Source organism: Seriola aureovittata, chromosome 1 (assembly GCF_021018895.1).
Source record: "Seriola aureovittata isolate HTS-2021-v1 ecotype China chromosome 1, ASM2101889v1, whole genome shotgun sequence".
In the NCBI taxonomy this organism is placed as follows: domain Eukaryota; kingdom Metazoa; phylum Chordata; class Actinopteri; order Carangiformes; family Carangidae; genus Seriola; species Seriola aureovittata.
The window spans coordinates 2,738,986-2,765,336 of record NC_079364.1 but is presented as its reverse complement, the minus strand read 5'-3'; the positions used below and the strand labels follow the sequence as shown (position 1 = coordinate 2,765,336).

At 38.9% G+C, this 26,351-nt stretch overlaps 1 protein-coding gene and 2 long non-coding RNA genes across 3 annotated transcripts; 2 read left to right on the top strand and 1 right to left on the bottom strand.

Moving 5' to 3' along the window:
- Positions 1-648: 648 nt before the first annotated feature.
- On the bottom strand, positions 649-14,329 carry muc15 (mucin 15, cell surface associated). Its single transcript, XM_056381566.1, has 4 exons — positions 14,192-14,329; positions 8,457-9,338; positions 3,372-3,542; positions 649-2,483 (listed from the first exon to the last, which is right to left on the bottom strand). Exons 2-4 carry the CDS (start codon positions 9,316-9,318, stop codon positions 2,362-2,364), a joined length of 1,155 nt encoding a protein of 384 aa, XP_056237541.1. The 5' UTR covers positions 9,319-9,338; positions 14,192-14,329; the 3' UTR covers positions 649-2,361.
- Positions 3,577-11,732, top strand: LOC130172705 (uncharacterized). The gene is made up of 3 exons (XR_008828323.1): positions 3,577-6,733; positions 10,559-10,634; positions 11,042-11,732. It is a non-coding gene; the product is annotated as an uncharacterized LOC130172705 (long non-coding RNA).
- Positions 14,330-14,351: 22 nt separating the features above from the next.
- On the top strand, positions 14,352-26,340 carry LOC130172699 (uncharacterized). Its single transcript, XR_008828322.1, has 3 exons — positions 14,352-14,482; positions 14,592-14,836; positions 23,375-26,340. It is a non-coding gene; the product is annotated as an uncharacterized LOC130172699 (long non-coding RNA).
- Positions 26,341-26,351: the final 11 nt, after the last annotated feature.

The following is a 26,351-nucleotide window of genomic DNA, read 5'->3' as shown; positions in this document are numbered from 1 at the left end:
AGATGATTTTACTCTGTTTTACACAGTATTTTTTACTCTGTCTTCCAAAACAAAAAGTTTACTTTACAATATTGATCATAATAATTTTGGGGAAAATCTGTAAAATAAGTTTTTCTCTAGAAATATTAATGAAACTTTCTGTAAATTTATAGTTTTTACACTTTATTTAAATTAGGATATTTTACTTTAATATTACGGTTTTTGCTTGGCAGCCATGGCTGCCAGAGCTTTGACCGTTGTTTTACGATTCTTTTTTTTACTGTAGATTAAACTAATTTCTGGCTATTTAGTTTAAAGAAAATGAATTTGAATTCAGCCAGTAATAATTTGACATAGCCTCCATTTAGATAGCAATCATTTAATTTCATTGGAATTAATTTGGCTCAGCTGGAGGTGTAAATTAACCTGCCTTTACCCCATACTGAAATATGTACATTCTTCAGGAAGGCGTCAGTTAATTGATTTCAGCACAGTGCCAAACAATCACATCCTAAATTGTTGTGCTTAATTAAAACAGGCACAATCTCTCCATAGAGCAAGTTTTTGTGATGAATGAAAGAAACTTGTGTTTGCCAAAATATGTTTGTAATACTGAGTGTGTGTTTGTGTGTGTGTGTGTGTGTGTGTGTGTGTTAAAAACACAAAACATTTTTACATTTTTGGGGGGTTGGGTTGTTTATTAAGGCATCATCAAGTCTCATTACATTTTACAATAAGTGGCAACCAGTGTAGAAGTCTCCCATCACCATCTGCTCTGCATTATTTCTGCAGTAATCACTGCAATTCTTTAACAGTACGACACTAAACTCTCTCACAAAAAGGTTTCTCACACTGATCAATGTCTGAAATTACAGAGAGGGAAGGAAGCAGATCCGCTGTTCCATGTAACCCCCCCCCACAAAAAGATTTAGAGTTATTGTTGGCTGTTTGGGCGGAGCTGAGACACATATCAATCATAATCAGGGTGCATATTGATCTAGCACGGGCCTCACTCAGGTAATGATGAATGAAAGGATCAGGGGAAGTGAAAAAGGTCTTTTCTGGATGTATTGTTTACACATGTAAAGTTATAAAAGTTTGTTTTTTCTAACATAGAAAAGTAAGAAATTGTAGAAATTATGTAGTATTGTTAGATTTTATCGTACAAATGCATTAGATACAAAAGGACAAGAGTCCAACCACATTGTAAGAGTCAGATACTAAACGCTCTCCTTGCTGAAGGTTGTCACTCAAAGTTAAAACAAACACAGGAGAAGAATAACAACAAAAATATAGTTTTTTTTTAGTATTCACAATAAGGCATGTTCTAGTTTTGATCCAGGTACACAGCCGGTGTGTAACCCTCCGAGGTGCACGCTGTCGCTGCGAGAAACTCAAATCTCTGTTTGGACACCTGGAGGTCAGAAGATTTAAGCAGTATATTATGATGATATAGTTGTTGCTACTGAGTAGAGCTAAAAGACCAAACACACAACTTCCCCTTCTGAATACCAAAACCTTAGTCTATGAATAACAAAACAGTACCCAGCCTCACCCCGCACCCACCCACCCACCCACCACACACCCACCTACCTCCCTCACTGGTGTGGAAAAACAAATTCAAGTCTTTGGTTTGACGGTTGAATTCTCAGTCTCTGGCTGTGACTGCCAGTTGTGGAATATCTGAAGGCGCAGTTCAAATTAAATTTCTTATTGCCTTCCTGATGCCATAACAGCAGGTGATAGCTGATATGGATAATGTTATTGTTGACCATGGCGTCTGAATTTCATCGCAAAGGCCTCCTGTCTCATCTGTTACTTAGGCTGCTTTTTCTTTTCTTTTCTTCTACAATGTTTTGCATCAGCAGGAGACACATTCTAGTTTCTTCTCTTTATCTGATCAGATTATATTCTAATGTCTTTGTTTTGCTTGTCTGCAACAAAATTTTGTGGCTCCTAGCCACGCAAAAAATGATTTATATTAAATCAAAAGTTATAGAAAATATGAATTTTTAATATCCTTCATTGACTGCAAAGCATATTCTTCATTAGGAAAGACTAATGAAGAATTTTATTCCCTTTGGCAACATACATAAATGGCTAAGAGTTAATATTGGCTGTGGCAGTGTACTTCAGACAGATTTCCTTCAGTGATCCCTTTAGTTCAGTGCAATAAATCTACACAACACGATTTATATTCTGACAATTAATGTCATTTGTGGTGGCCGACAAACTCTCTTTGTGATTTCCATCCACAAATTTCACTTTCAGACAGTCTTATTCACAAAACTCCACATTATCAGTTGTCTATCAAAGGCCAGTTAGAGTAGGTGACAGACTTTTCTTTCAAGGGAGTTCATGTCTTTGGTCTTGGGAGTCCTTTCAGTTTCTCTGGCGTCCTGGAAAGTTGGTCATTTGGATGTTGTCCCCCTGGAGTCCTGGGTTGTAATAGGCCGAACCGCCAAAGTTCAAATCCAAAGGGTCGCTGTTGTCTAATCTGAGAACTGGAAATTAGACACGTTAACATTAAATACTGACTCATGTTTTCCTTTTATCACTGAATTTATCTTTGTTTTTGTCCTGCATCTAAACTAATGAGTCAGTGGTACTGAAGGAAAAAAAAATCCACCTAACACACTTTAGTTTAGTTTCAGTATAAAACGGGACCTCAGATATGCAGGTATGTTTTTAAGATTGACCATGTGCTACAGCTGAGTAGCTAATTAGCCTTCAACCTGACATGCACACCTGTATGCTGCAGCAGGAAGAAAAAAAACACACACATGCAGTTCATTTCAGTTATGTGCTTGGGCTTTTGTGTAAGAGAGAGAAAGAGAGGGAGAGAGAGAGAGAGAGAGAGAGAGAGAGAGAGAGAGAGAGAGAGAGAGAGAGAGAGAGAAACCAAGGGCTAAAAGGAAAACTTACAGACAGATGAGAAGATGAATACCACTCTCATTTCTGTGCATTAAATATGATAGAGACTGCTAACAAAACTCACCTGGTAGCACTTCTAAACACTCATGTTTGTGTAATCCATTAAAAAAAGAAGTGTAAAAAATGACTATTCCCTGTTTTTCCGGGGTTCATGTATCACACTGTTTGCCAAAAATATTGAACTAGCAGGCAATCGTAATTGACTGAGCCTGCAAGTGAGTGAGTGACTCACTCATCGTGTTTTATTTTAGCATTTTGTTCTGAGTTTGGAATTAGCTCCCCACCTACCAGAGGGTTTGTTTATTCTTTTAATTTGAAAAGTTTGCCAGAGCAAGTTGGCATCCCTAATTAAATCCTGATCAAGCAATCACAGATAGCAGTGTAATTATATACGGCATGTCTTTTGTTTTATTTTATTTTGAATTTACTTGAAGGGGTCGGTGAAGCGACTTGCTTACCTGGGTCTGAGGGATATTCCTCCACCAGTTTCCTGTGAGAGAAAGCCTTCTGGTGTTTCTTTTTCAGGATGACATAGGCCACCAGTCCCACGATGGCCACAGCCACTGCCGTGCCCAGCACCGCCCCCCACGCCCCATTCCTGTTACTCCTGTGTGGATCTGACGCCAAACCTTGATGGGAGAAAAGAGCGGTCGAGGGGATGGGAGAGAGCGGTAAATAATTTGTCAACAATAACATTGTTTATATCAACGTCTGTCTTTGAGGGTTAATTGTCAGCTAATTATGGCTGAAATGTGTTTTTGAAATCGTGTTTCCAGTGGCAGCACTTTGCATAAACACACATCCCAGTCAGTCATCTGTACAGATTTGTTTAATATACACTGCGATAATTAATGCAATTAACATGCCAAAATCATGATCATTTCTTGAATACATTTGAATATTTTAAAGCAGCAGCCTGTGCTCATCTTCTGAATAGGGTTAAATGTGACTGAACATTAGGCTGCTTTAGTTTCCATTATACGATATCACCATTAATTTGAGTTTGAATGACATAACAAATTTAATTTCTCCATGGATCACTTATTATACAACAATTCTTTACATGTAAATATTGCACGGAGTTAATTACTACCTGCACACGCCGATATCTGTGTTCTCACATTGTGGCAGCGGTAAAAAACTTATGCTATAGATCAAAAGATGTGAGGGCGTCCATACTGTTAAAAAGATGACATACGGATAAAAGCAACCAACGTATTCTAACCTTTTCCATTCCAACAATTCTATTTTTTCTTCCCATCTATTTCAGTGTTTGTGTTCAGGGGAAAAGGGGATGGGAAAATGCTTTTTTTTTTTTTTTAAGTGACAGAGTTGTCTTCAACATCCTCTGACATTGAAATACTCCATTTGTTTTTTTATCAACACTCACACATGAAAAATTCAGTGGCTCTGTTTATCTACAAATGGCTCAATTTACCCACTTGCTAGGATCAATTTACCCTTAACCTGAGGCAAACTTAACCAAAAGACCCTTTTTCACACAGTGTATTCCAATTCTTGTTATTTAGCTGTTTTATTTTTGAGAATAGTCATAAATAAAATATGAGTGAAAGAGTTTGCTTTAGTCATGTCTTATTTGTCCTTGCCAGGAAAACATTTCAAGTAAAGACGTGGTGATCTTACCCCATGTTGGCAAACAAATAAACTATATTATCTTCCTCTAAATCCCTCATATGTTAAAGTGTCTTTAGCCATGGTGGCGACATGGCTCCATGCATGTTTGTCAGTCCAACACTTGGATCTGATACAGTTCAACAACTATCATGTGGATTGCTGTGAATTTTTGGTACAGATATCTACATTATGCAGAGTAGGGCTCAAAATACTGGTTAAAGTTTTGTAACTTTAGCCCTTATATTTTAGCTGACTAATGTTAGCTAGTTTCTAAATCTAACCTAAAGGTACAAGTTAGCTAACTAATGTTAGGTCTCAGGATTTCAGGAGTTTTATCTTGTTGGGTAATTGATGAGTTGAACAATATTACAATATATGTGTGTTGAAGGCTAAGTAATTGTACTAGAAGCGGTGGTAAGTAATTAAGTACATTTACTGTAAGTTCTGTACTAAAGTACTGTTACATCCTGTTTTATTTTGGTGTTTCCTGTTGATCATCTGTTTGCTGATTGGTGGGCTGAGTCTATACAGGCAGGTCCTCTTTGTTCAGCTCGCTCTCTCTCCATCCTGCTGCAGCAGCATCTTTCTGGTGCTAGGTATTTGATGTTCTTGTACTTTACTACATTTCAGGGGAAACTGTAAGGACAGAAAAACTTCACCTACACTGTACTGGGTTCCCTTTCACCCTGGAGAAAAAGCTGACCCCCCTTATTGTCATCATATGATTCGCACTCTTATCCAGAGAGTAAATCTTACTGACTCTGGTGATCCCCTGACTTTTCCTCTTGCACCACCATGAGGTCGACATTTATGGTTTTTGGATGAACTTTCTCAACAACAGCTGGATGGATCGTCATTAAATGTCCACCACAGGAGGAATTGTATTAACTTTTGTGATCCCCTGACCTTTCATCTCGCACCATCACCGGTTCAAAATTCACAGTTGTCCAATACTTTGGTTTAAGACCAAATATCTGCAGAGCTGATGACATTTCCATCAGCCTCAGCTGTGCTTTAACATTTAGCACTGCCACTGTGAGCATGTTAGTATGCTGATGTTAGCATTTAGCTCAAAGCAGCACTGTGCCTTAGAGCAGCCTCACACAGCTGATAGTATGTGCTGTAGACTCCTAATCTTGTTGTATTACGATGAAACATAAGTACAGTTCATGAAGACCCTGATGTCATTGTAACAATTGTATATGTCACCTTGTTTTAGTAAGGTCAGGAAGCTGCAGTGAGTGAATATTTTTATGTAGTAGTAGTAGTGTAAAAGCAAGGGATTTAAACATCTCAGTTCCTGATAAAGTTACATGACGATAATTCTGTAAAGCAATTAAACTGAGAATAATTTAGTTTAATAAAGGAAAAAAATTTTAACAGAGAGGTTAAGATAAAGAGGTCATAAGTAAACTATGATGTAAATAGTTAAACAAGTAATTAAAATAACCGTTCTAAACAATATGGGCAGCAAACTTTGATGAACTAAAAAGAAGAGAAAACAGATTGTGTCTTTAGTTTCAGTTACTCTGACTGGTTTTAGTATATATCAGTCTGTGTCACTGGTGGTAATTGGTCAGAGGTATGGCAGAGGACGGGATGCAAAAATATTTTAATATTATTATTATTATCATTATTATTATTTTAATTAAGTAATTCATTCATTCTCTTATTTTATTTTCCCGCATTATGGCCTGATCCACACTCCAGTCCAGTCGGTGGCGGTAGTGCGCCTACAAGGTGGTTTTCCAACCGCCTTTACCACCAAAGAAGAAGAAGACGAACGAGGCGCTGGAGATACGCGGAGCAGGAGAAATAATGACAAAATACTGGGTTAAAACAGCTGGTGAAAGTGTCTGTAAACACTGTAGCCGGGAGACAGCCATGGGTTTCGCTTAATCACGGTTGATTCGGTTGTACGAGTGTGTCTGTGCTAAGCTGAAGGCGACCGGAGGAAGCCATCACCGCCGCCATTGCTAATCGGGCAGGACTCACGTGCTATGCTAAACTTTACCAGTTGCAAGGTCGGAAGACACCATTGCTGATCGGAACAATAAACATTGAGTGTCTATAAGGACAGAATACGTCAAAGGTGTAGGTGTGCATCCGGAGGAGGACTCCATCTCAGCCTCCATCCAGCTTCTCTAGCACCTGCACCTGTTTCTAAAGGACTGGCGCCAAAACTGTGAGTTGAACTTTGTGTTTTGCCCTGCTGAGAATAAGGATTTCCTATATGGAATAACATTTTAATCTAAATTAAATACTTAAATAAATAAATACAGCTATGAAATAAATTCTGAAATAAATAAATTAGGTAATAAACGTAGAAATATATAAATATATGAAATATATAATTTAGTCGATAAATAAATTGCTTTTTATTTTGAGATGACATTTTTATTTATTTCAGGGAACTTTTATTTTGTAATGCCACATTTATTTTTTTCGGGAGACACTTGTATTTCGTAGTGCCATATTTATTTATTTCCTGAGACTTTTATTTCGTAGTGCCATATTTATTTCCCAGCCATTTTTATTTATTTGATTCCCTCATTTTGTAAAGGTATTTTTGTTTAATATTATTTCCAAAGCAATTTATCAATTTGCTAATTTAGGTAAAAGTAATTTGGTTTAATATTATTTTGTAAGTTTATGGGTTCTATTTTAAAGTGGTCTAATAAGTCTTAATTTTGGTTTTGATTTATTTTAATTGTATGGTTTAATATTGTTTATATACTCCTAAAAATACTGACAGTAAACATCTGTTCCTTTTCATTCTAAAGAGTTAGTAGTAGTTAGTAGAGCATTAATCAGTTCACTCAGAAAAGGTAAGATATCGAACCCAAACACCTCATCATTCCAGCCTCAGGTGAGTAAAGCCACTTGAGTGGAGGGTTCCTACCTTTATTTACTGTTGTCAGTTAAAGCGAAGCTGCCTTGTAGGCTCATATTTATAGACTCTTTGTTTACCTGTACTCTGCCGTCTGTGCTTTTGTACAGTTGTCGTGCACACGCTGTGCCTGTCAGGGTAACTGTGGGGCAGATTTTTTTTTTTTTTTAATATAACTGTGTTGCCCGCAGTTTCACAACTGTGTTCCCACTGTTTATTGCCGTCATCTGTTAGTGTTACGTCCTGCTGTCACATCTGTCCATGTGATGCGAGTTTTATTTTAATCTCAAACCCGCACCGGCTCTCTTAGGGCCTCTTGTTTTCCTCCCGTCACAGTGTCGGTAGTCAGCTCGCCCACAAATACTTTGCAGGAAAAGTAGCTGTTTAGATAGATGGATAGATAGATAGTGTCTATGCCCTTTATTCTCCTACCTCCTTGATCTCACGGTCAACACCAAAGACTAGTCTCACGCCCCTGCACAAACGCTGCAAAAGTATCTCTGACCTCAGTCCCCGACCGCCTCTTACAGTTCTTTTCTCTTTTTTTCTTCTTGCCCCAAAAACAGGGTTTCATTGTCCTGTACTGAGAAGGTGCTTGTAACAGATCCCTTCACTCACAGCAGCCACATCGATAGCGCCTGAAACCCAACCTTTTCCTTTTGAAAGAAAGGGCATTTGTCCTAGATGCAGGTAAATGTGGGTCAGGGAAAGGGCGTAAAAAAAAAAAAAAAGTAACAGTGATATATTTGCTCCTGAGCAACGGGGCACACTGCTACCGTTAAACCAAGTCTCTAAAGGATTTTGTGCCTGTTTTGTTGCCTTATAGCTCTTATGCTAACATCTGTCAAACCTCCTTACACGAGTCAGTCAGGAGAGCTTGGGGATGTCACATAAATGCTTTTTTTCCCTCAGTATCTGTCTATAAAGTGATGTCACGCTCCGAGGAAGACACACAAAGCAGGTTTCTGGACACAGAAATGTGCACCGGATACTGTGACACCTGAAACAGTAGCAGTACCTCTTTCTGAGCTGCTCCCTGAGGCGGCGTCTTTGTCTGTCTTGTTGGCCTTCTCAGGTGTGTTCGGAGCGGCGGCGGTCGTGGTCGCAGGGCTCGTCTCTGTGGTCTCAGAGGGGAGCACTGTCGTAGATGAAGACAGGGTCGACGTCTTGTTTGTCTCTGGTGATGCTGTGGTTGTTACGGCCGTTGTGTTGGTAGATCCTGTGCTTGTGCTGTTGGTTAACCCCGTGTGTGCCTTCGGTCTTGTTGTGGATTCTTGTGTGGCGTTTCTCTCTGGAGGCGGGGTTGTAGACTGTAAATCAGTACGATTGGAAAAATCTGGAAAGCTGGTGGAGTTTTGTGAAATCAAATGAGTGGTGGAGGTTTGAAGGGTCGTGGTCGAGTTATGAGAGCCGTCCTCCGCTTCTGTCACGTTGGCGTGACTTGAGCTTGTGGGATGTGCAGTTGTCGTGTTTGGAGAAACTGTGGCGTCTGGCAGTTCAGGTTGTTTTGTTGTGCCGTTAGTAAATGCGGGAGGCAGCGTGGTAGCGACAACATTCAGATCATCAGATGTATTATTCGCACCGCTTTCATGGCCCGACAGGTTCTCCTCTTCTGCATTAAATGCTGCCATGGAGCCAGATGCTATTCCACTGTAATCATTACTTGGCTCCGAAGCCGTCGCATCAGCTTCCTGATCATACTTTGCCTTCTCTCCGGTAACTGCAGCATTTAGACTTCCAGCTGTATTTTTGGCGAGTTCACGGAGCCAGCTTTTATCAATTGTACGCCCCGGAGAGTCGGTTGGATCTTGGAGCGATGCCAGGTGGAAGGCATGGACAATCAGAAGGAGGCCTGCTGTGATTTTTAAATACAGTTCCATTTCCCCCTTTCGGTTTCACTCTGAAACACAAGAGAGAACATGAAAACATCATTTTACTGCTTGAAAACAAAATAAAAAATCTCAGCAGAGGCCAGTTCCCATCGGTATAACATGGCAGTAATCATAAACAAACATTAATACAGGTTATGTTATAGGAAAAGCAATATTATTGTTTATTAACTTTGACTTCATACATTCACACCGTTACATTAAATGATTGAGGATCATTTTAAAACATTTTCTTGTCTATATTAATAATTCACAGCAGATTGTGATGAAGTTTGCTCCGTTGTCGTGACACTACAGATGTTCAAACTTTACAATTATTCCAACCACTTTCAAAACTTCTTGAGCTCAAGTTGGTCAAAAGCTCCAGAACAGATGTAAGTGGACCTTGAGTTCAAACTGTTTTGTCAGCTGTTGCTTTCAACGTAAAAATGAATTAATAAATAAATAAAACATGAAGCTCATGTTATAAAATTGCTCAAAATAGTCAAAATAAGTTTACATGTACATTATAATGAAAACTTAATCTGCTCATGAACACCACCTGCTACCATTATTATTATTATTATTATTATTATTCGTGTGATTGTTTGTATTATTACTCTTATTATTAGTCCTATTACATGTCCTGTTGTTGGGTATTATTGGAGCTCAGTCTAGACTTGCTTTATATGAAAAGTGCCCTGAAATAACTTCTGTTATGATTCTGCGCCATATAAATAAAACTGAACTGAATAGAAAATTGAATGAAGACCATGTGATATAGTTCAGAGCTCCAGAACAAGTACGTAACATTTATGCACTTTCCCTAATGATATGTTAAAACAACTGAGCAGCTCCTCTCTCAGAAACTGCACAAACTGAAAATGAAGACCTTTATTTTCCCAGTATAATTATATGAGATGTTTTTGTTCCTTCCTTGTCTTTTGATTTAAAATGTAAAGAGTTTTTTGGTTATTTTCTGTTTCCTGATTTTCCCCGGTGACTGAGGAGTCTGTTCACCTCCTGCGCAGGAGGAAAAGCATCAGGACGGAGTCACGGGTGTTAAAACTCTTGTTCAACTCGGCCTTCAAACTCCCCACGACCTCACGCCAAGACTCAGTTCGCATCCAGACGTCTCTGTTTGTTCCCACAAGAGCAGCTGCTTTTCAGAGCACAGGTCACCTGCACCGACTCGAGTCATAATGAAAATCCTTGAAACGGCTGATCTTGTCCCACCCCCTTGTTTTTCAAGGAATTGCTCAGTTGACGGCGCGGTGAACATGGGACAACACGTCATGAAACATGGCGGCGACATCGGGAGCTTGTTGGTGGGTTTCAGCACAGTCATACCTGCACAATCTCCACTGAGATCTGTGACTGTGGTTTTATACAGGAGCCCTCTGAACTTTGTGATTCTTGTAAATAACTCATTTTCTTTTAAATTTACCAACCTTGATGGTTTTATATCTCCTGTGTAATCAAAAATGTTATATCCATAGGATTTTAAAATTAAAAGTGAGCTGAGTTGTGTTCTTACATTTTCACAAATGTTTTCATCAATTCTCCAACCTAGAGAAATACGTAAATTTAATATGGTAACGCTCTGTTTCATTTGGTCGCCTGTCAATGACGCTGTATCCTAGTTTCCTGCCAGAAGATTAAAATTGACTTTTATCTAGTTTTAAGCTACAGACACTTTTTACACCTCGGTGGTTTTCCACTCTATTTTAACCAGATGAAGGATTTTAGTCGTTGGACGCCTGGATCTGAAGTTACGGGAGGAAAAAAAGCTGAGGAAATGTTCGACAGCTCAGCTCCCAGCCGCTGGAGACGTCCTGTCCTGTGTCCACTGAAGAGCATCGGTGATTTTTAAAGTGAAACTTCTTTATTCGTTTACTGATTTAATCCCCTGGTGTGTTTGTTATAGAGAGGAGGAAACCTCTGTGGAGAATTCAGCTGCTGGTAAAAACCTGCTGAACGTCTGCTTCATAAGTTATCAGAGAAACGATCAAAACAAAGGTTTAGCATCAATCTCATCTCCAGCTGTTCCCTGACGTGTCTGTCCTCCGTACGGCGTCGCTCAAACTCTGACTTTAAATGGGGAAACTGGTTTATTCAGTGTTTTTAACGGTTAGAATCACCGGGTCTGTTTGATTTCCTGAACCACTGACACTGTGGTCTTTTGTTATTGTTTTGATTGAGAGACTTCCAGATGCAGAAGTTACAGACGGTGCGTTTAAATCCAAAATTGAAACTACTAAGATACAGTTGTATTTATTGTCAAAGAAACACTGAGACGTGTTCATGTGTGGTCAGCGTCTCAACGAGTCTTTTTTATCACCCACATGTTTCTGCTCTGTGGGAAGTAAATGGAAAACCTGTGGGTTGTTAATGGTGCAGCCTGCTGTGTGAACGTAGGATCAATCAAGCCGCTCAAGTTTGCTGATGATACAACACTGAGAACACATCATTAAAGGAAAATGGGTTGAGATGGGGAAAGAGGGTGGGGGGGGAGGAGGTGGGTGGGGAGGGTGAAACAATTTAGAGCACAACTGCAGCGGTGAAAATAATAAACTGACCGGCTCATTTGTACCTGTACAGATGTTTCCCTGGCTGAACATTGTTATTGAGCATCATCATCGCTCTCATCTGCCCAGTCTCGGTTGGAAACATCCAATCACAGAGCTTGAATTTCTGCTGCATTCACACCTTATGTTGAGACAGTTCACAGGTCGGTTTGAGACTCTTATATTTGGCAATTATGTTGTTGTTGTTGTTGTTTTTTTCAAAGCTGCAACATTAAAGCGCTCGCACTGAATTTGCTGCAGTCTTAACTTGCATCGTCTCCATAGAAACAGCAGCTAAAGATCATGGGAATGAAACCATCTACCAAACGGACAAAAAAAAAAAAAAAAAAAAAGCAAAAAAGCAAAGTTGAAATAATAAAACCTCTTGGTCTCCTGGTAGTTTCACAGACCGCTGAGGATCACCGAAAGAAAAACACGTTCTTACACTGACGTTTTGTTAAGTGTAAATACCACTGCTGCCGGCACAGTGACTCCACTCCCAGTCCTGTGCAGGGTTATGAAACGAAGAGCTAATTTGTTGTCCTGACCTAGAGGCTAAGACGTATTACATGTAATCTGCAGAGACTGTTTCTTGACTATGCTAGTTGTAAGAAAAAAAAAAAATATTGCTAAATAATAATAATAATAGTAATGATTTAAATTGGCATGTCGAAGTGTGAATCCCAGCGTACTGAACGCTCTGTTGAGGATAAAAGTGTAATTATGCTGCAGGCGGCTGAGGATCTGGTGTAAATGAGACAAATTAATGTAGAACCTGTTTAACAGGCAGCTCAGCGGAGTCACTGGTTTGTTTTGATTTGTGCGTTCATGGTCAGTGGGGATATATTTTAAGATCACACACACAAAAAAACTCTGTAATCATTTTTCTTAAACGCTAGAATATTGTGGTTATTGCTTCATATCTGCCAGAGACGGCTCTTATTGCTGCTGCTTGTTTGTATGGCGTTTACTGAATGTTAAAAAAACAAACTGTTTCCTGTTTCGTTTGTCACATCCTGTCCATAATCAAAATATCTACACACCCTCTCCCCCTGTCTCCAGGAATTACAGCACCTCTTCCCCGTGCTGCTGGGAGGCCATTTGGCCGCCAGCGTCAGAGTCGGTGTGACGAAAAGAAACCGGCAGAGACGTTTTACTTCTGACCCTTCGCGCTCACAGAAGCCGCCTGTTGGAAAAGAGTTCCCACTCTGCTGGTCTGTCAGAGTCTGTACCAGCCATCACCTCTACCAGCTCTGCCAGCTGTGACTCTACACACACACACACACACACACACACACACACACACAGTCTCAACCAAACACAAACACACATCCTGTAAATACTCTGAATCATGCCACCCACGCACACAGACACTAATTCCCTGACATTTAGGCTATAAATCATTCAGTTTGTTTAAAGCTCACCTGTGTTATTATTTATTTATGCTGTCCATTTACTGCATCGTACAACCTCAGTACGTGTATTAGCCGAGCAGGGAGTTGAAAGTACTTTTGGAGGTACGTGTACTTCCATTTTTATGCTTCTCTTATACTCCAGTGCATTTATTTAGCAGCTTTAGTTTAAAGTTTCTTTTCAAATTAACATTTCACACATAAAACATGATCAGTTAAAACAAAATGTTTTAATTGTTTTAGATTAAATAACCCAACTACACATGAAGCAGTTAAAATTAGCTTCACTTCAACTAATGACCCAATAACAGAACAAGGGCCATTCTGAATTAAGTACCTTTTTTACACTAATTATAAATTTTCGCTAATAATTATAAATAAGAAAATTCTGGCTGCGTATCTCTTATTCATAATAGAGTGTTTTTTAGACACATATTTCAGTGTGTTACAGGTTCTCACTGTAAAACTGATCAAACACTTGTGTAATGTATTCCCCTGTTTAGGTTATATAAGATCCCACAGTATGTTTGTCCCTTGTTGCGATGAACTCTTTTTACTTTCACACTGAAAATAAAAGCGTTTATGTTTCTTAAACTCTGTTTTTACTCTTTCATGGAGAAAGTTTTAGTTTCATTTTACACTTCTCAAGTAAAACTTATTGATGTTATAGTTATTGAATATAAAGAATGTCGTAAATGACGTTTTTATACTTCATATATTAAAAAGAGGTTATTTGTGATTTTTTTTTTCTTCTTTTTTTTAGGTTTAGCTTAAAAATATAGCTGCGGCTCAAATCTTATTAAACACATTTAGACAAAAATTCTTCCATCCAATTTCTAGACTCGCACGGTCCCTGAGAAAATGAGGGAAGACAAAAAATTAAATCCCTCCTCAGTAAATCCTTACCTTATTCTTAAGCTGTATCAGATGAGAACAGGTGCACAAGCAACACAATCTCTTCACCGAGCTGCCAACATGCGAGAGTGAATCAGCAATCGGCCTGGAGAGAGAGAGAGAGAGAGAGACGCAGGGCGCTGAGGGGAGGAGGGCCCAACAGAGAGGCATTCAGGGAACAACCTGCTCAACCTGCTTCTACACCTGCCAGCAACAGCAACACGCCCTGAACTGCGTCCAGTTGCAGGCTGGGAAAGAGCCACACAGGACGGGAGATGGAAACCAATTGCTGGACAAGAGAAGGTGGAGAGGGGGTTGAGGGGGTTTGGGGGAACACCAATTCATTACCGCCTCATTATTTCATGTTACCGTTTAAATAACTTGAATGTATTGTTATATGTTTGGTTGCCAGGTTGCTTCACAGGTTGCCAGGTTAGATCTGTGAATTCCCCTAGTGGGTGGAGCCTGTGGCCAAAGGTCCTCTGAGGTCCTCCTTTTCTTTTTTTTTTTTTTGCTTTCTCACCAACGCACTGGAAACGGCTGCTGTCGTCATGGCAACAGAAAGGAGGCTGGCTGACGGGGCTCGGGTTTCATCCACGCCTTTGTCTCCGGTCTATATCAGGCTACCAAGTGACGTGTGACTTTGTGAACTCACAGGTACTTGTGTTTGTGTGTGTGTGTGTGTGGTTGTGTGTGTGTGTGTATGGTTGTGTGTGTGTGGTTGTGTGTGTGTGTCTCAGTTAACCGAGTCACGCAGCGGCTGAATTCATTTGAGTGGACGAGTGAGGCGGATGAAGTGGCACTCAAAGCTCAAACAAGGAGTTGGTTCTACTTGTTTTTTTAATGCATCTGAAGAAAAAAACAACAAGTTTCGATTAAACTGTTGGAGAATCAAATCAATCTACCTGCAGTAGATATGAGCATCGATTTCCTGTTGACACAAACGCACACCACACAGAATATATATTGTACACTCTCGCACAAGCAAACAAAAGTCACAAGTTTATTTTCATATCATAAATTCACCTCGACAAAAAAACATTTATTCATCTATTTTAGATCATTTATTTTTTTTATTATTGATGAAAAAAACAAAGTGACAAATAGGTGACACAGAAACATAATGACAAGTGACAAAGTGTCTATAAAATAACGTTTTGTTATTCACAAAAAACATTTAAAAGACTTTTAGAACATCTTCATCAAACTTTAAAACTTTAAAATTCAAGAATAAGACAGTCATGACACCAGCTTGGCAAAAGTAAATAAACTAAAGAAATACTAAGATTATATTTAATTAGGTTATTAATCCGGGTGTTAATACTTTATAAACCTTAAACAAACAATTCTAAACAAGTTATAACACAGTCTTCATACATTGATGCAGGCTCACTATTTGGCAAGATCAAGTAAATGCTTACTACTAAGGAGCCTTATTGTAAACTGTAAAACCCATCAACATATATTAATGAATTACTATAAGGCTCCTTTTACCAGTTATAGATTGTAGTAACTCATTAGTAAGATTAATGAGTAGTAAGCATTAACTTGATCTTGCCAAATAGTGAGCCTGCATCAATGTATAACATATAGCAGCAGTACTTGCTTGTTTCATCTTTGTTTATATTTGTTTTCTTCTTACTGTTTATTGATATGCACCAAAACAAATTCCTTGTGTGTTGAAAACTCAACAATAAACCAGATTGTGATTCTGATGATTAAAACCACATGGTAACACAATGCACTTGAATCCTATTGATGACTCTTAGAAACATGGAGAGAATGGGACACAGTTCTGGAGCAGCTACTGAGACAGGTCTGTTTTATAATCCATTAACAGACATGTCCAGACAGGCGTGTTTGTTTAATCCTACCCAAATGACATTTATTTAAAATAGTGCAGTAAAGGTGTCGTCGTCTGGAGGCCAGCTGTTGATAAACTGCCATAAATGAGGTTCAACAGCGTCTTACTGTCCCGAGCACAGCGAGTTCCTCACAGACAGCCTGTCCCCGGCACCTCGCGTGGCCTGCCAGCGTTTGAAGCTAATGGGATCATGTAGCCTCGCCGGGGACGTGAATAATAGAAATGTCTAAATCTCGAACAGAGGAGATAAACAGGCTTCAGACTTCAGTGCAAAACAAAAGTGTACGAGAGCCATGAAAAAGTAAAAAGCTGAGGCACTCTAAAACCTGGAAAACACACCATCACCGAGAGATCCGCAGCAGAGATACGGCACATTTATACTGATTCAAGTTTTATGTCTTCGCTCGGTGCTCAGCAGGATAGATATGAGTGTGAAAAGCTGTTTTGTCTTCATATCTGGCAGGTACGCTGCACATTAACTTAGAGGAAGTGAATTTGTAAAAGTTGAAGACATAAGGTGCCATCATTTAGGTCAGGATCAGGAGGCGTGTGACAACTGGGAGACAAATTGACACAGTGGGTGTAATCCTCTCGACGACCGTTTTTCCTTTTTTAAGACCAGTTTTCCTTGACATCCATGGAAAATTTTGAGTGCTACACTACAGAAACGAAAACTTAGTTCAGGTAGTTTACCTAAGCTTTATTTAAGTTTGAAGAACTAGTCTTACCGCCTCCGCCTCTGCCTTGTTTATCCTGAGTCATATCAAATATTACATTTTGACATAATTGCTGTGTTAAGTCTTGAATTATGGCTAAAAAAAAGTGCTCCGTGAGGTCACACTGACCGTGACCTTTGACCTTTGGCCGCCAAAACCTAATCGGTACATCCTTGAGTCCCAGTGGACAGTTGTGCCACATGTGAAGGGATTCCCTCAAAGAGTTCTCGGGATATCGCGTTCACAAGGCCAAAACCGTGTTTTGTGAGATCGCTGTGACCTTGACCTTTGACCTTTTGAGCATCAAAATTGAATTAGTTCATCCTTGAGTTAAAGTGAATGATTCTGCCAAATTTGAAGCGATTCCCTGAAGGTGTTACTGAGATAGACAGACGGGTGGACGGACACCCCCCGAAAACAAAATGGCCTCCAGCTCCGAAAGTAGAAAAAATCACACAATCAATGCTTCACAGAAGACGTCATCTTCACTGCTGAGCTGCCAGATATTAAGGATACAAATAGTTCAATTAAAGCCTCTATTGATCCATTTCTAACTGTATAGATCCCTGGAGAAGCAGCTGATTTTCACCAGGATTGTGCCATTTTTCTACAAAGTGGGCTTTAATAAAACGGCCTGATGAGCTAATTAAATGAGAGAACTCATTTAAACAGGTTTAGCTTTTATAAGATCACACTCTTTTACATATCTGAGGATTTTCTCATCTTAGTCTTTCCATCAAAGGCTGTTATGGTTTTCACTTTGTCTTTAAAAAGACAAAGTGAAAAGTGAAAATGCCTGTTGCAGACCGGAGCCCTTTCTCTGGCTGGTGCTTCCTCTCGGATAAAGGCGTTCATTTCGAGAAGCTCTTATCTCGACGGCCACATACTCTAAACACATATAGGTAAATAAATTCACCTCATTAAAACAAAGACTCGTCAAGCACGCCACCAGAGTGAGTGAGCGGAGAGAGGATTTCCCCTTTTGGCTCATTCATTTATTCATTCATACGTATTACTCCTTCATGCACCCGGGCTTCTGACATAGAAAGCTGAATGCATTCATTCATCCATGCATGTATTCATGCATACATGTTTTTTGATAAATTCTATTTGATGTTGAATTGGAAAACATTGTTTGTACTGTCGCACAAGCTGTATGGCTCCTACAGTTAAAAGACACATTCAGACTGACTGCAAGGAAGAAGGGATTATGTACAGAATCACACAGATAAAAAATGTCATACAGTATTTTTATGACTTAATCTTCTCTACCTGAATCATGACTGATGTAAGCTGATATATTTTGAATATTTAGCTCATTTGAAACAGAAAACATGTTATATGTAATTGTTAACGATGTATAAAATAAATGTTAAATGTTAAAGGAGCCTTATAGTAACTCATTAATAAATGATGATGTGTTTACACTTTACAATTAGGCTCCTTTACCACTTATAAATGGTAGTAATTCATATGTATGATTAATGAGCAGCAAGCATTAACTTGATCATGCCAAATAGTGAGCCTGCATCAATGTATGAAAACTCTTATAACTTGTTCGTAATTGCTTATTTATGGTTTAGTGTTAACTTCCTTGATAACCTCATTATAAACCATTTATAAGTCCTTTATAAGGGTAGTCATTAAATGTAAATGTGAAATCAAAAACTAAATCTGAAATCAAAATATACAGTAAATGCTAAATATAAATCCAAATGTTACATATAAAAATAAATGTTAAATGTAAATGTTAAATGTAAATGTTAAATATAAATATAAATGTTAAATCTAAAAGTAAATGTTGAATATAAATGTAAATGTTAAATATAAGAATAAATGTTAAATATAAAAGTAAATGTTAAATATAAATGTTGAATATAAATGTAAATGTTAAATATAAATGTAAATGTTAAATATAAATGTTAAATGTAAATGTTAAATATAAATGTTGAATATAAATGTTGAATATAAATGTAAATGTTAAATATAAATGTAAATGTTAAATATAAAAATAAATTTTGAATGTAAATGTTAAATATAAATATAAATGTTAGATATAAAACTAAATGTTAACGCTAAATGTAAATGTCAAATCTAAATGTAAATGTTGAATTTGCAATGTTAAATATAAATATTAAATCTATGTACATGTGTATTATGTAACAAAAGGCTTCCCAAATGGAAACTGAAGTAAAAGCTTTAAAATCACCAGAAAATGAAGTTTTCCCCTCATAACAATAAGACACTCGGTTTGAGAGTCCGGAGATATAATTTTGTGTGATTAATAGTTAATAACATTAAGATAGTGCTCACTCAGCAGTAGGATAATTAAGATTATATAAGATTATATAATGAAGTTGATATATGGACTACAGAGCTCTAAGGCTTTATCAGTCCGAGTCACTTTAAGAAATGGCTGTGAGAGGGTCATTTAACAACCAAAATATCATAAAGGCACTTATCTGAATGTTTTGAAGCTTCTTTTTCACTATTATTGTATATAAAGTTAATTCAGTGTGATTACCGGAAACACTGACTGGCCACGCTGCATCTGGTTTCAAATGAGAAAAACGTCTTTTAAAAGATATTTTCATAAAACGTTGTTTCCATGCATTTGCAAGCAGCTCGCAGCTGTTTGAATGTACTTTTCAAATCCACAATGATAATTTTGAATTAAAGTTTCATGCGTGGAATTGAAATGATTTTCTTTTCTCCAGTAAATTCTCCAAAATGAAGCACTCAGATGTTCCGGATAAACATTAGATGTGATGAGTGTTTTCCCTGTATGCTAAAGATTCTGTGGCTCAGACTGAACAGAAACACTTTGCAAATCTTTGGAGAGGCATAATGAAAAACTCCGACTGCGCTTGCTCTCGCTTATTTCCTCAGTTGATCATAAAAAGTGCATAATTTCCACCAAGCCGAAGCCTGTGCGGTTTCCTCGGGAGGTTTGAATGGTTTTTGACTCAGAGTCAGAGTGAGAATGAAACTCGGCGCTTGATTTTCCTGCAGAAGATGTAACAACATGTAACCACATTCGAGGTGCTCTCTAACTCACTCACAGGCCTGTGACATTTGAATAACTGCTGGCCTGGCACTTCCCTCGCACGCTGTCAGGAGCTGTTCAATCCAGGTGTCAATTAAGATTTGCAAAACAAACACAAAGTCCTAACGGCGTTGACTGAAGAGCATGGCTTCGGGTCAGCCGTCAGAGCGAATGCTGGGAAGCTGTTTGTGAGACGGAGCCAGGTTTGTGGCTTTATGTATTCCTGTTGCTTTGAGCTTCCTCTCTGGGTTTAATTACAGTCCATGTCCGACTGTTACGTTACATCGAGCTCAGGAAAAAGCATTAATGATGCCCCTTTAAAACCCACAGAGAGCGTGTGATTCATGTGTGTGTACGTGCATGAGGTGTGTGTGTGTGTGTGTGTGTGTGTGTTGTCTGAGGATGTATTTCTGCAGGTCTGGGGAGGATACTTCACTGTCGGAGTTGAATTATCTTCTTCGGGTTTGTGTCTGGCAGAAACCAGCGAGACCCAGAAGGCAGGAGAGAGAGCTGAATGGCTCCGCCTTGATATCTTATAGGTTTAACCCTTAGATACACCTTCCCTGTCTTTATCCCACCGGTTGGCACTTAATCCTATTTTAAGAAATGCAATCCAGAATAATTTGAAAAGCCTTTATTCAACTTGGCTATAGTCTGAATCCGTATCAGCCTCATGGCATTCATGAGGAACACACTGGCTGCGTCTTATTAACTTTTCATTGTGAATAGCCAATAAAAGCTTTATGAGCCTATTTTGGAGTTTCTTGCGTTTCTTTTTTCTCATGACAAGCTTTAACATCTTAAAGGAAGAGCGCAATCTTCTGTGGATTCTCAGTAGAAGAAGACATTTGTGCTTTCATGGTGTCAGTGGCAACCGGTGAGGAAGCAGAGGACAATACATGGGATGGAAAGGAAAAGAAAATGTTTTGAGTTTAGACGTGTTTCACATGGTGGCATAGAAAAACCTTTTACATTCATACTCCTTAATGTCTTTTACGGCATCAAAGCTTCAGATAGTAACCATTACTTCAGGCGACAGCTCTGACGACTGCGCGTTCGTGTTGCGTTTGTGGGCGGCTGCGAAACCTCAGGTGGCACCAAAATAAACGCGTTTGTTTACAGATGCTGAGAGACTCGTTCACGGGTCAAAGGTTCATGTGAACAGCTTGTAGCAAGGTCACTGCCTGCATGGAGCTGAAGGACAAGCTTGTATGAACACTAATTATTTGAAGTTAATAATACCACAGAGACGACCATGTAAACACCTCAGTCTCATTATGCTATTTTATTATGTTCAATTCATGTTTCAGTGAAACAGTTGCCTATTTAGGCATCAAGCAGACACACAGCAACATTAGCATTTACTTGGAAAATATACTTATTATAATAAGTATAATAATTATATATTAATAATAATAATAATAATAATGTAATCTGGTTCTTTCTTTCAACTTCCCTTGTCTGCATTTGGTGCTGGAGGTGGCACCAAATGCACTGGGTTTTTTGTCTTTATTTATTTATTTTTTATTTTTGGTTTTTGTTGGTTTGCTTTATTTTGGGGTTTTTTGTATTTGCTTTTGTTTTTTTTTATTTGTTGTTTATACATACAATACATTCATTAAAAGTTAAATTAAACAGTCTTGTCTGAACTGAACCTACAGTAATTCTGCCATAAAACCAAAACAATTAGCAAGAACATCTAATTATCTAATTATCACAAAACTCCATGCATATTATATTTAGTCATTTGATCCAGTGATACTATAAAAAAAAAGTATGTATTTAATAAGTGAGAGCAAGGTTATTCTACATGGAGCCAAAGGACGCCAAGCAATGGTCATGTAAACAATTATGTTAATATTAGGTTGTATATGTCCTGGTGACATGGAGCCGAGATGGCGCTGAACACAACGTATTGTTCTATTCTCACATGAGGACCATGTTCTTTTTGCCAGACTGAACACTTTGAAAACTTGTTGGTTTAATTAACTGAGATCTCTCCTCTTTATTTTAGCATGAAGTTTTTATAATTTGTGTTTGATGATTTGATCGAGGGATCAGACTTAAAGTCAGAAAAACTGCTGTGAAACAACAATAAATAAGCTTAAAGTCTCTGGGGTTTTCAAAACAAACAACCCTTTTTTTCCACTGATCCATTATTTATATATAAAAAAAAACAAAGTGTAAAGACAGAAATTTCAGTTTCCTTGATTTCCTTCATACACGTGGCTGCGTGTCACATGCACAGCTTGTTTGGCCAAACACATGCGTCACATCATGTCACATGCTCTTCCTAGCAACTGTTGCTCTGGATGACACTACTCACACCGAGGCATCGGAGGAGAGTTTCTACATGTGCAATATAATAAAGAAGCAAATACCAGAACGATGACTAAAAACTATTGTGTCTTCTAAAAGTAGAAGCACCAGACAGTGGAGCCACGCCTCGATGTGGTCGGCTCACGTTTGTGCTGTGAGTCATCTCAGACTCTTGAGTGACAGCGGCTAAAAATAAAAACATCTGCGTTAATATTTAATGTTTGTTTATGCTTTTCTTTTGGGACGCTAATAAACAGGCACCAACAACCATAATGGATTTGAATTAGGGTGCCAACCATACATCTGGAGATTCCTTCAAAACAGCAGTTTCAGAAAGAGAAATCATCAATACGACTTCCAGATCAGTTAAAAGATTTTAAAATTATTGAGTTGTCATCGTCCAAAAGCCGTCCGCCGACTTTCAAAAGGAGACGAACTGAAAGTGGTTTCTGTCACTTTTATGGTTTTTGATGTGACATGAAAAAAGAAAAAGAAGCAGAGGGAAGAAGATAAAGCAACTTATCACAGGAACAAGCTGCTTCCTTTGAAGAGCAAGTCTGCAGGTTTTAGTTCAGACAGCGCTCCCTTCATATTTACCATCTGCTCACTAATAATGGCAGGGCGATTAAAGTCTTACAGTTTTATTAACTGCTGTATGGATATGGAATAAAAACCATCACACAAAATGAGAACGGTTAAATGGTTAAACTGTAACTAAATGTAATTCTCAGTAGTATTTTCATTTATTTTAACAAACTGTGATGTATGTGTGTGTCCAGTTTTAATGTAATCCTCATGGATCATATCATCATCATCATCATTATACTTTTATTTAAAAACTTTCAAAACTTAGTGGCAAAATTGGGTAAAATATTTTCATTTTTTCACATGAACTAAAAGGTTTATTCTGTTTTGTAAAATGTGGAATCTCCCTTTTAAAAATGTTTAGTAAACGAAGCCGCTGGTGATTTCACATTACAATTCAAAAGCAAACAAACATCAAATAAACTATGATGATTAAATATGACACACGTCACACAAAGTTTTCGTCGCCTCGTGACATAAAACAAATATAAAGGCTGAATGTTTGATGCAGGTGACTCTGTGGTTATCTCTGGTACAGGAGACTGCATGGCCCCTTCGAGGGCAGTAGGAAATCACGGTGCACCTCAAGGTTATTTGCCTCACTGTGTGTTTATTTCATGTGCATTCGTTTATTTATTGATTTCTGTTGTTGTTTTCCCCTCCAGCAGTGATGCGGTGCTGCCGGTGCAGCTTCCACCACTAGATGTCAGCATCAACCAACACCTTCACCTGTGATCTCAGAGCCCAGATCCCTGATGAGGACACGCTGACCCCTCACAGCAGCTCAGGGGTGTTTTTTCCATTTGACCGCCGTCTGAAACACTGAGTGAAAATATTATCAGGAAATCAGAGCCTCAGACTTGGGGTCAGTGTTCCAGGGCGGTGCAGAGATGCAGCAGAGGAGCCGAGTGACGGAGCTATAATATGTGCAGCTGCACCACCAAGGACTTTATGTACAAATGAAATAAAGGAGATGTTTGTGTCGTGACTGTGACTGTATCAGTGAAGAGGGCAAGAAAGATATGTGAAAACAAACCTGCAGTGAAGGGTGAAGGCAGGAAAATGATCATTTCAAGACTTTGAAATTTAAAATATTCAATGACAGTAAAAATTATGTATCAGAAAAAGCTAATTCGCCAAAATTTAAGTGATTAAGCACAAAATCATGTTTCTTTGTGAAAGCCAGGTTCAAAATGGCTTCATTATTGTGCTGCAGTCGGTCACATAACAGTCATTTGACTGTTAAAACATACGGATATTGCAACATGACGACTTTATCAACCATTTGATCATGTGGTCAGTTACAGGTGACTAATGTGTGTAAACCTGTCTCCGTGGTTACACAGGTGCGCTCCGGTAGCACTGCACGCCTTGTTGAGAATGTATATTAATGGTTTTTCAACACAGATGTGGTGGTGGTGGGGAATGTGTGTGTGTGTGTGTGTGTGTGTGTGTGTGCGTGTGCGTGTGCGTGTGCGTGTGCGTGTGCGTGTGTGTGTGTGTGTGTGTGTGTGTGTGTGTGTGTGTGTGTGTGTGTGTGTGTGTGTGTGTGTGTGTGTGTGTGTGTGTGTGTGTGCGTGTGTGTGTGTGTGTGCGTGTGTGTGTGTGTGTGGTTAGTGAACGCAGCCCCAGGCCAGACTCCCTAATCAGAGCCAGGTTATTCAAGGCACCTGTTGGCCTGTGCTCATTCTCTTCCTGGTTCCTGTCCCTTGATGTGACTGGCAGCATTTGGATGCAGGCATGTAGTTACAACCATTTCACATTCACAAGCCTTTACACCACTTATCTAGTCCGTGCCTCTGTTTTAGCTCCAAACCCCGTTGACCTGCCCACATTTATTTTTATTTGGCTGCTGTTTTGTAGTTGGATTTGTTCCTGTGAGCTTTGTTTGGCCTCATGGTTCTATCTTGTTTTGTTTGCTTATATTCAGTCACCCCCGTTGTTTATTTGTTTTGCATGACTTTTTTTTTGGTTTTTCTGCAGTGAAGCTGAGCGCTGTGTTGGAGCGGAGGCCAGGCGCCGCCGCTGAGGTCCCTACACTTGATGCATTAGATAAAAAACACTGGGACTCCGATGTTTGCAGCACGTTTGCTGTGAGGTTTGTTGTGCCTCTGCACCTCCTCATGTACTCTGCCTCTCCACAACTGACTTCAGCTCAGGTCTCCCAATTTTGTGTAGGCTTTAGGTTTTAGGTTGGACCGCCATTTTGGATATTTCAGCATTTATAAACACTTGTACAGCAGCCTCTGTTTTAATCTATAAAACTTTTATCCCACTCTTGGGATTTCTTTTTCAGCAATTCCACCTTTAGCATCACAAATGACACTCAACTAATTTTTATATGTTAAAGATAATGTCAATAATTGCTTGTTCACAGATCTGGCTATATAATACAAATCCATTATTCACTGTATATGTAATTGCTTTTTGATTTCCACACAGTTTCCTGCCCCCTGGTCACAGATCTCTTGATAGATTCTGTTTGTTAGTGTTTGGGATGACTCCGAGAACAAGACGATGCTATAGTGTTATAAATAGTGCGTGACTGAAGTGGCAGTGTGTGTCCTGAGCAGCACGGTTCTGCCAGCTCCTCCTGTGACGGCATGTAGCAGCGCCTCTTCGTGCAGCGGCTTCACTGCCTCGCGTTTCTAAACACGAACGCTCGCTTCAATTCTCCAAGTGTCTCCAGGAAAATTACAGAGTGTTTAGATCACTCCAGAAACCTGCAGCGTCCCAGATCCAGAACCCAGCGAGACACATTTGACTTTGTTTACCGAAACTGAATACAGGAAGACTTGAGAAAGACTTTTGTTAACTAGTGTTTGAATCACAACCTTTTCGGTGAAGCGCCAAAAACTGAGGCCTTCCACAGAAATGACCTCACCATCCAGTCATGAGCTGAAACTGTCTGCCGCCCTAAGCTCCAGACAGATAAAGGAAGCAGGCACAGAAATAGCACATCACACACGAGGAACATCAGACCTTTTGAGAAACTGTCTTGAAAAAAAAGATGCACAAAGGAATTCATTGGATTTAATTCCATTGTTGCTTTGACAGTTCTTGGACGCTCGGTGTGTCCAATCTGTGCTGGAAACGCTTCACTTGGAAGAGCTCCTTGATCTAATCTGTGAGGTTTTTTCAGTCCTCACAGACAAATTCCTCTGTGCAACAAAACATTTAAACTCAAGTACAATTAAACCAGTTTCTGTTTCTAGGAGATAATCTGCTAAATCAGCGTGTAAAAAACAAATAATAATAATAATAAATACATTGCATTTTTTTGACTGCTCTGCAGTTTGGTTTGCAAAAAGCCACCACCACCTTCCTCCTGCTGCCTAGAATTACACGGTCTGTAATTTATGTTGAAGGTGACTATTTTCTCCTGATTCTTTTTGCACCTGAAGATTTTTGCTAGTTTGTGCATTTTTGTCCTCTGAGATGTGAGTGTTTCTCTTGGCTATATGCATCTGGATTCAATAACACAAACGCTCTCACATCTCTTGGTTTGCAAAAAAAGGTACATTTTGTTGCAATGTTGCAACATTACATTAATTAATATTATAATTCTATGTATAATGTGTCATAGCTGCACATGCAAATCTGGATAGAAGCCCTCAATCACTGTCTTTCATGACTGAAGTC

Excerpts from the sequence above, each read along its gene's own strand:
- muc15 (XM_056381566.1), bottom strand. The coding sequence starts at position 9,318 with ATGGAACTGTATTTAAAAATCACAGCAGGCCTCCTTCTGATTGTCCAT. Across the intron at positions 3,543-8,456 it reads AGGGAGCAGCTCAGAAAGAG|GTTTGGCGTCAGATCCACAC; the intron begins GTACTGCTACTG and ends TCTCCCATCAAG. Across the intron at positions 2,484-3,371 it reads GGAATATCCCTCAGACCCAG|TTCTCAGATTAGACAACAGC; the intron begins GTAAGCAAGTCG and ends TCTAATTTCCAG.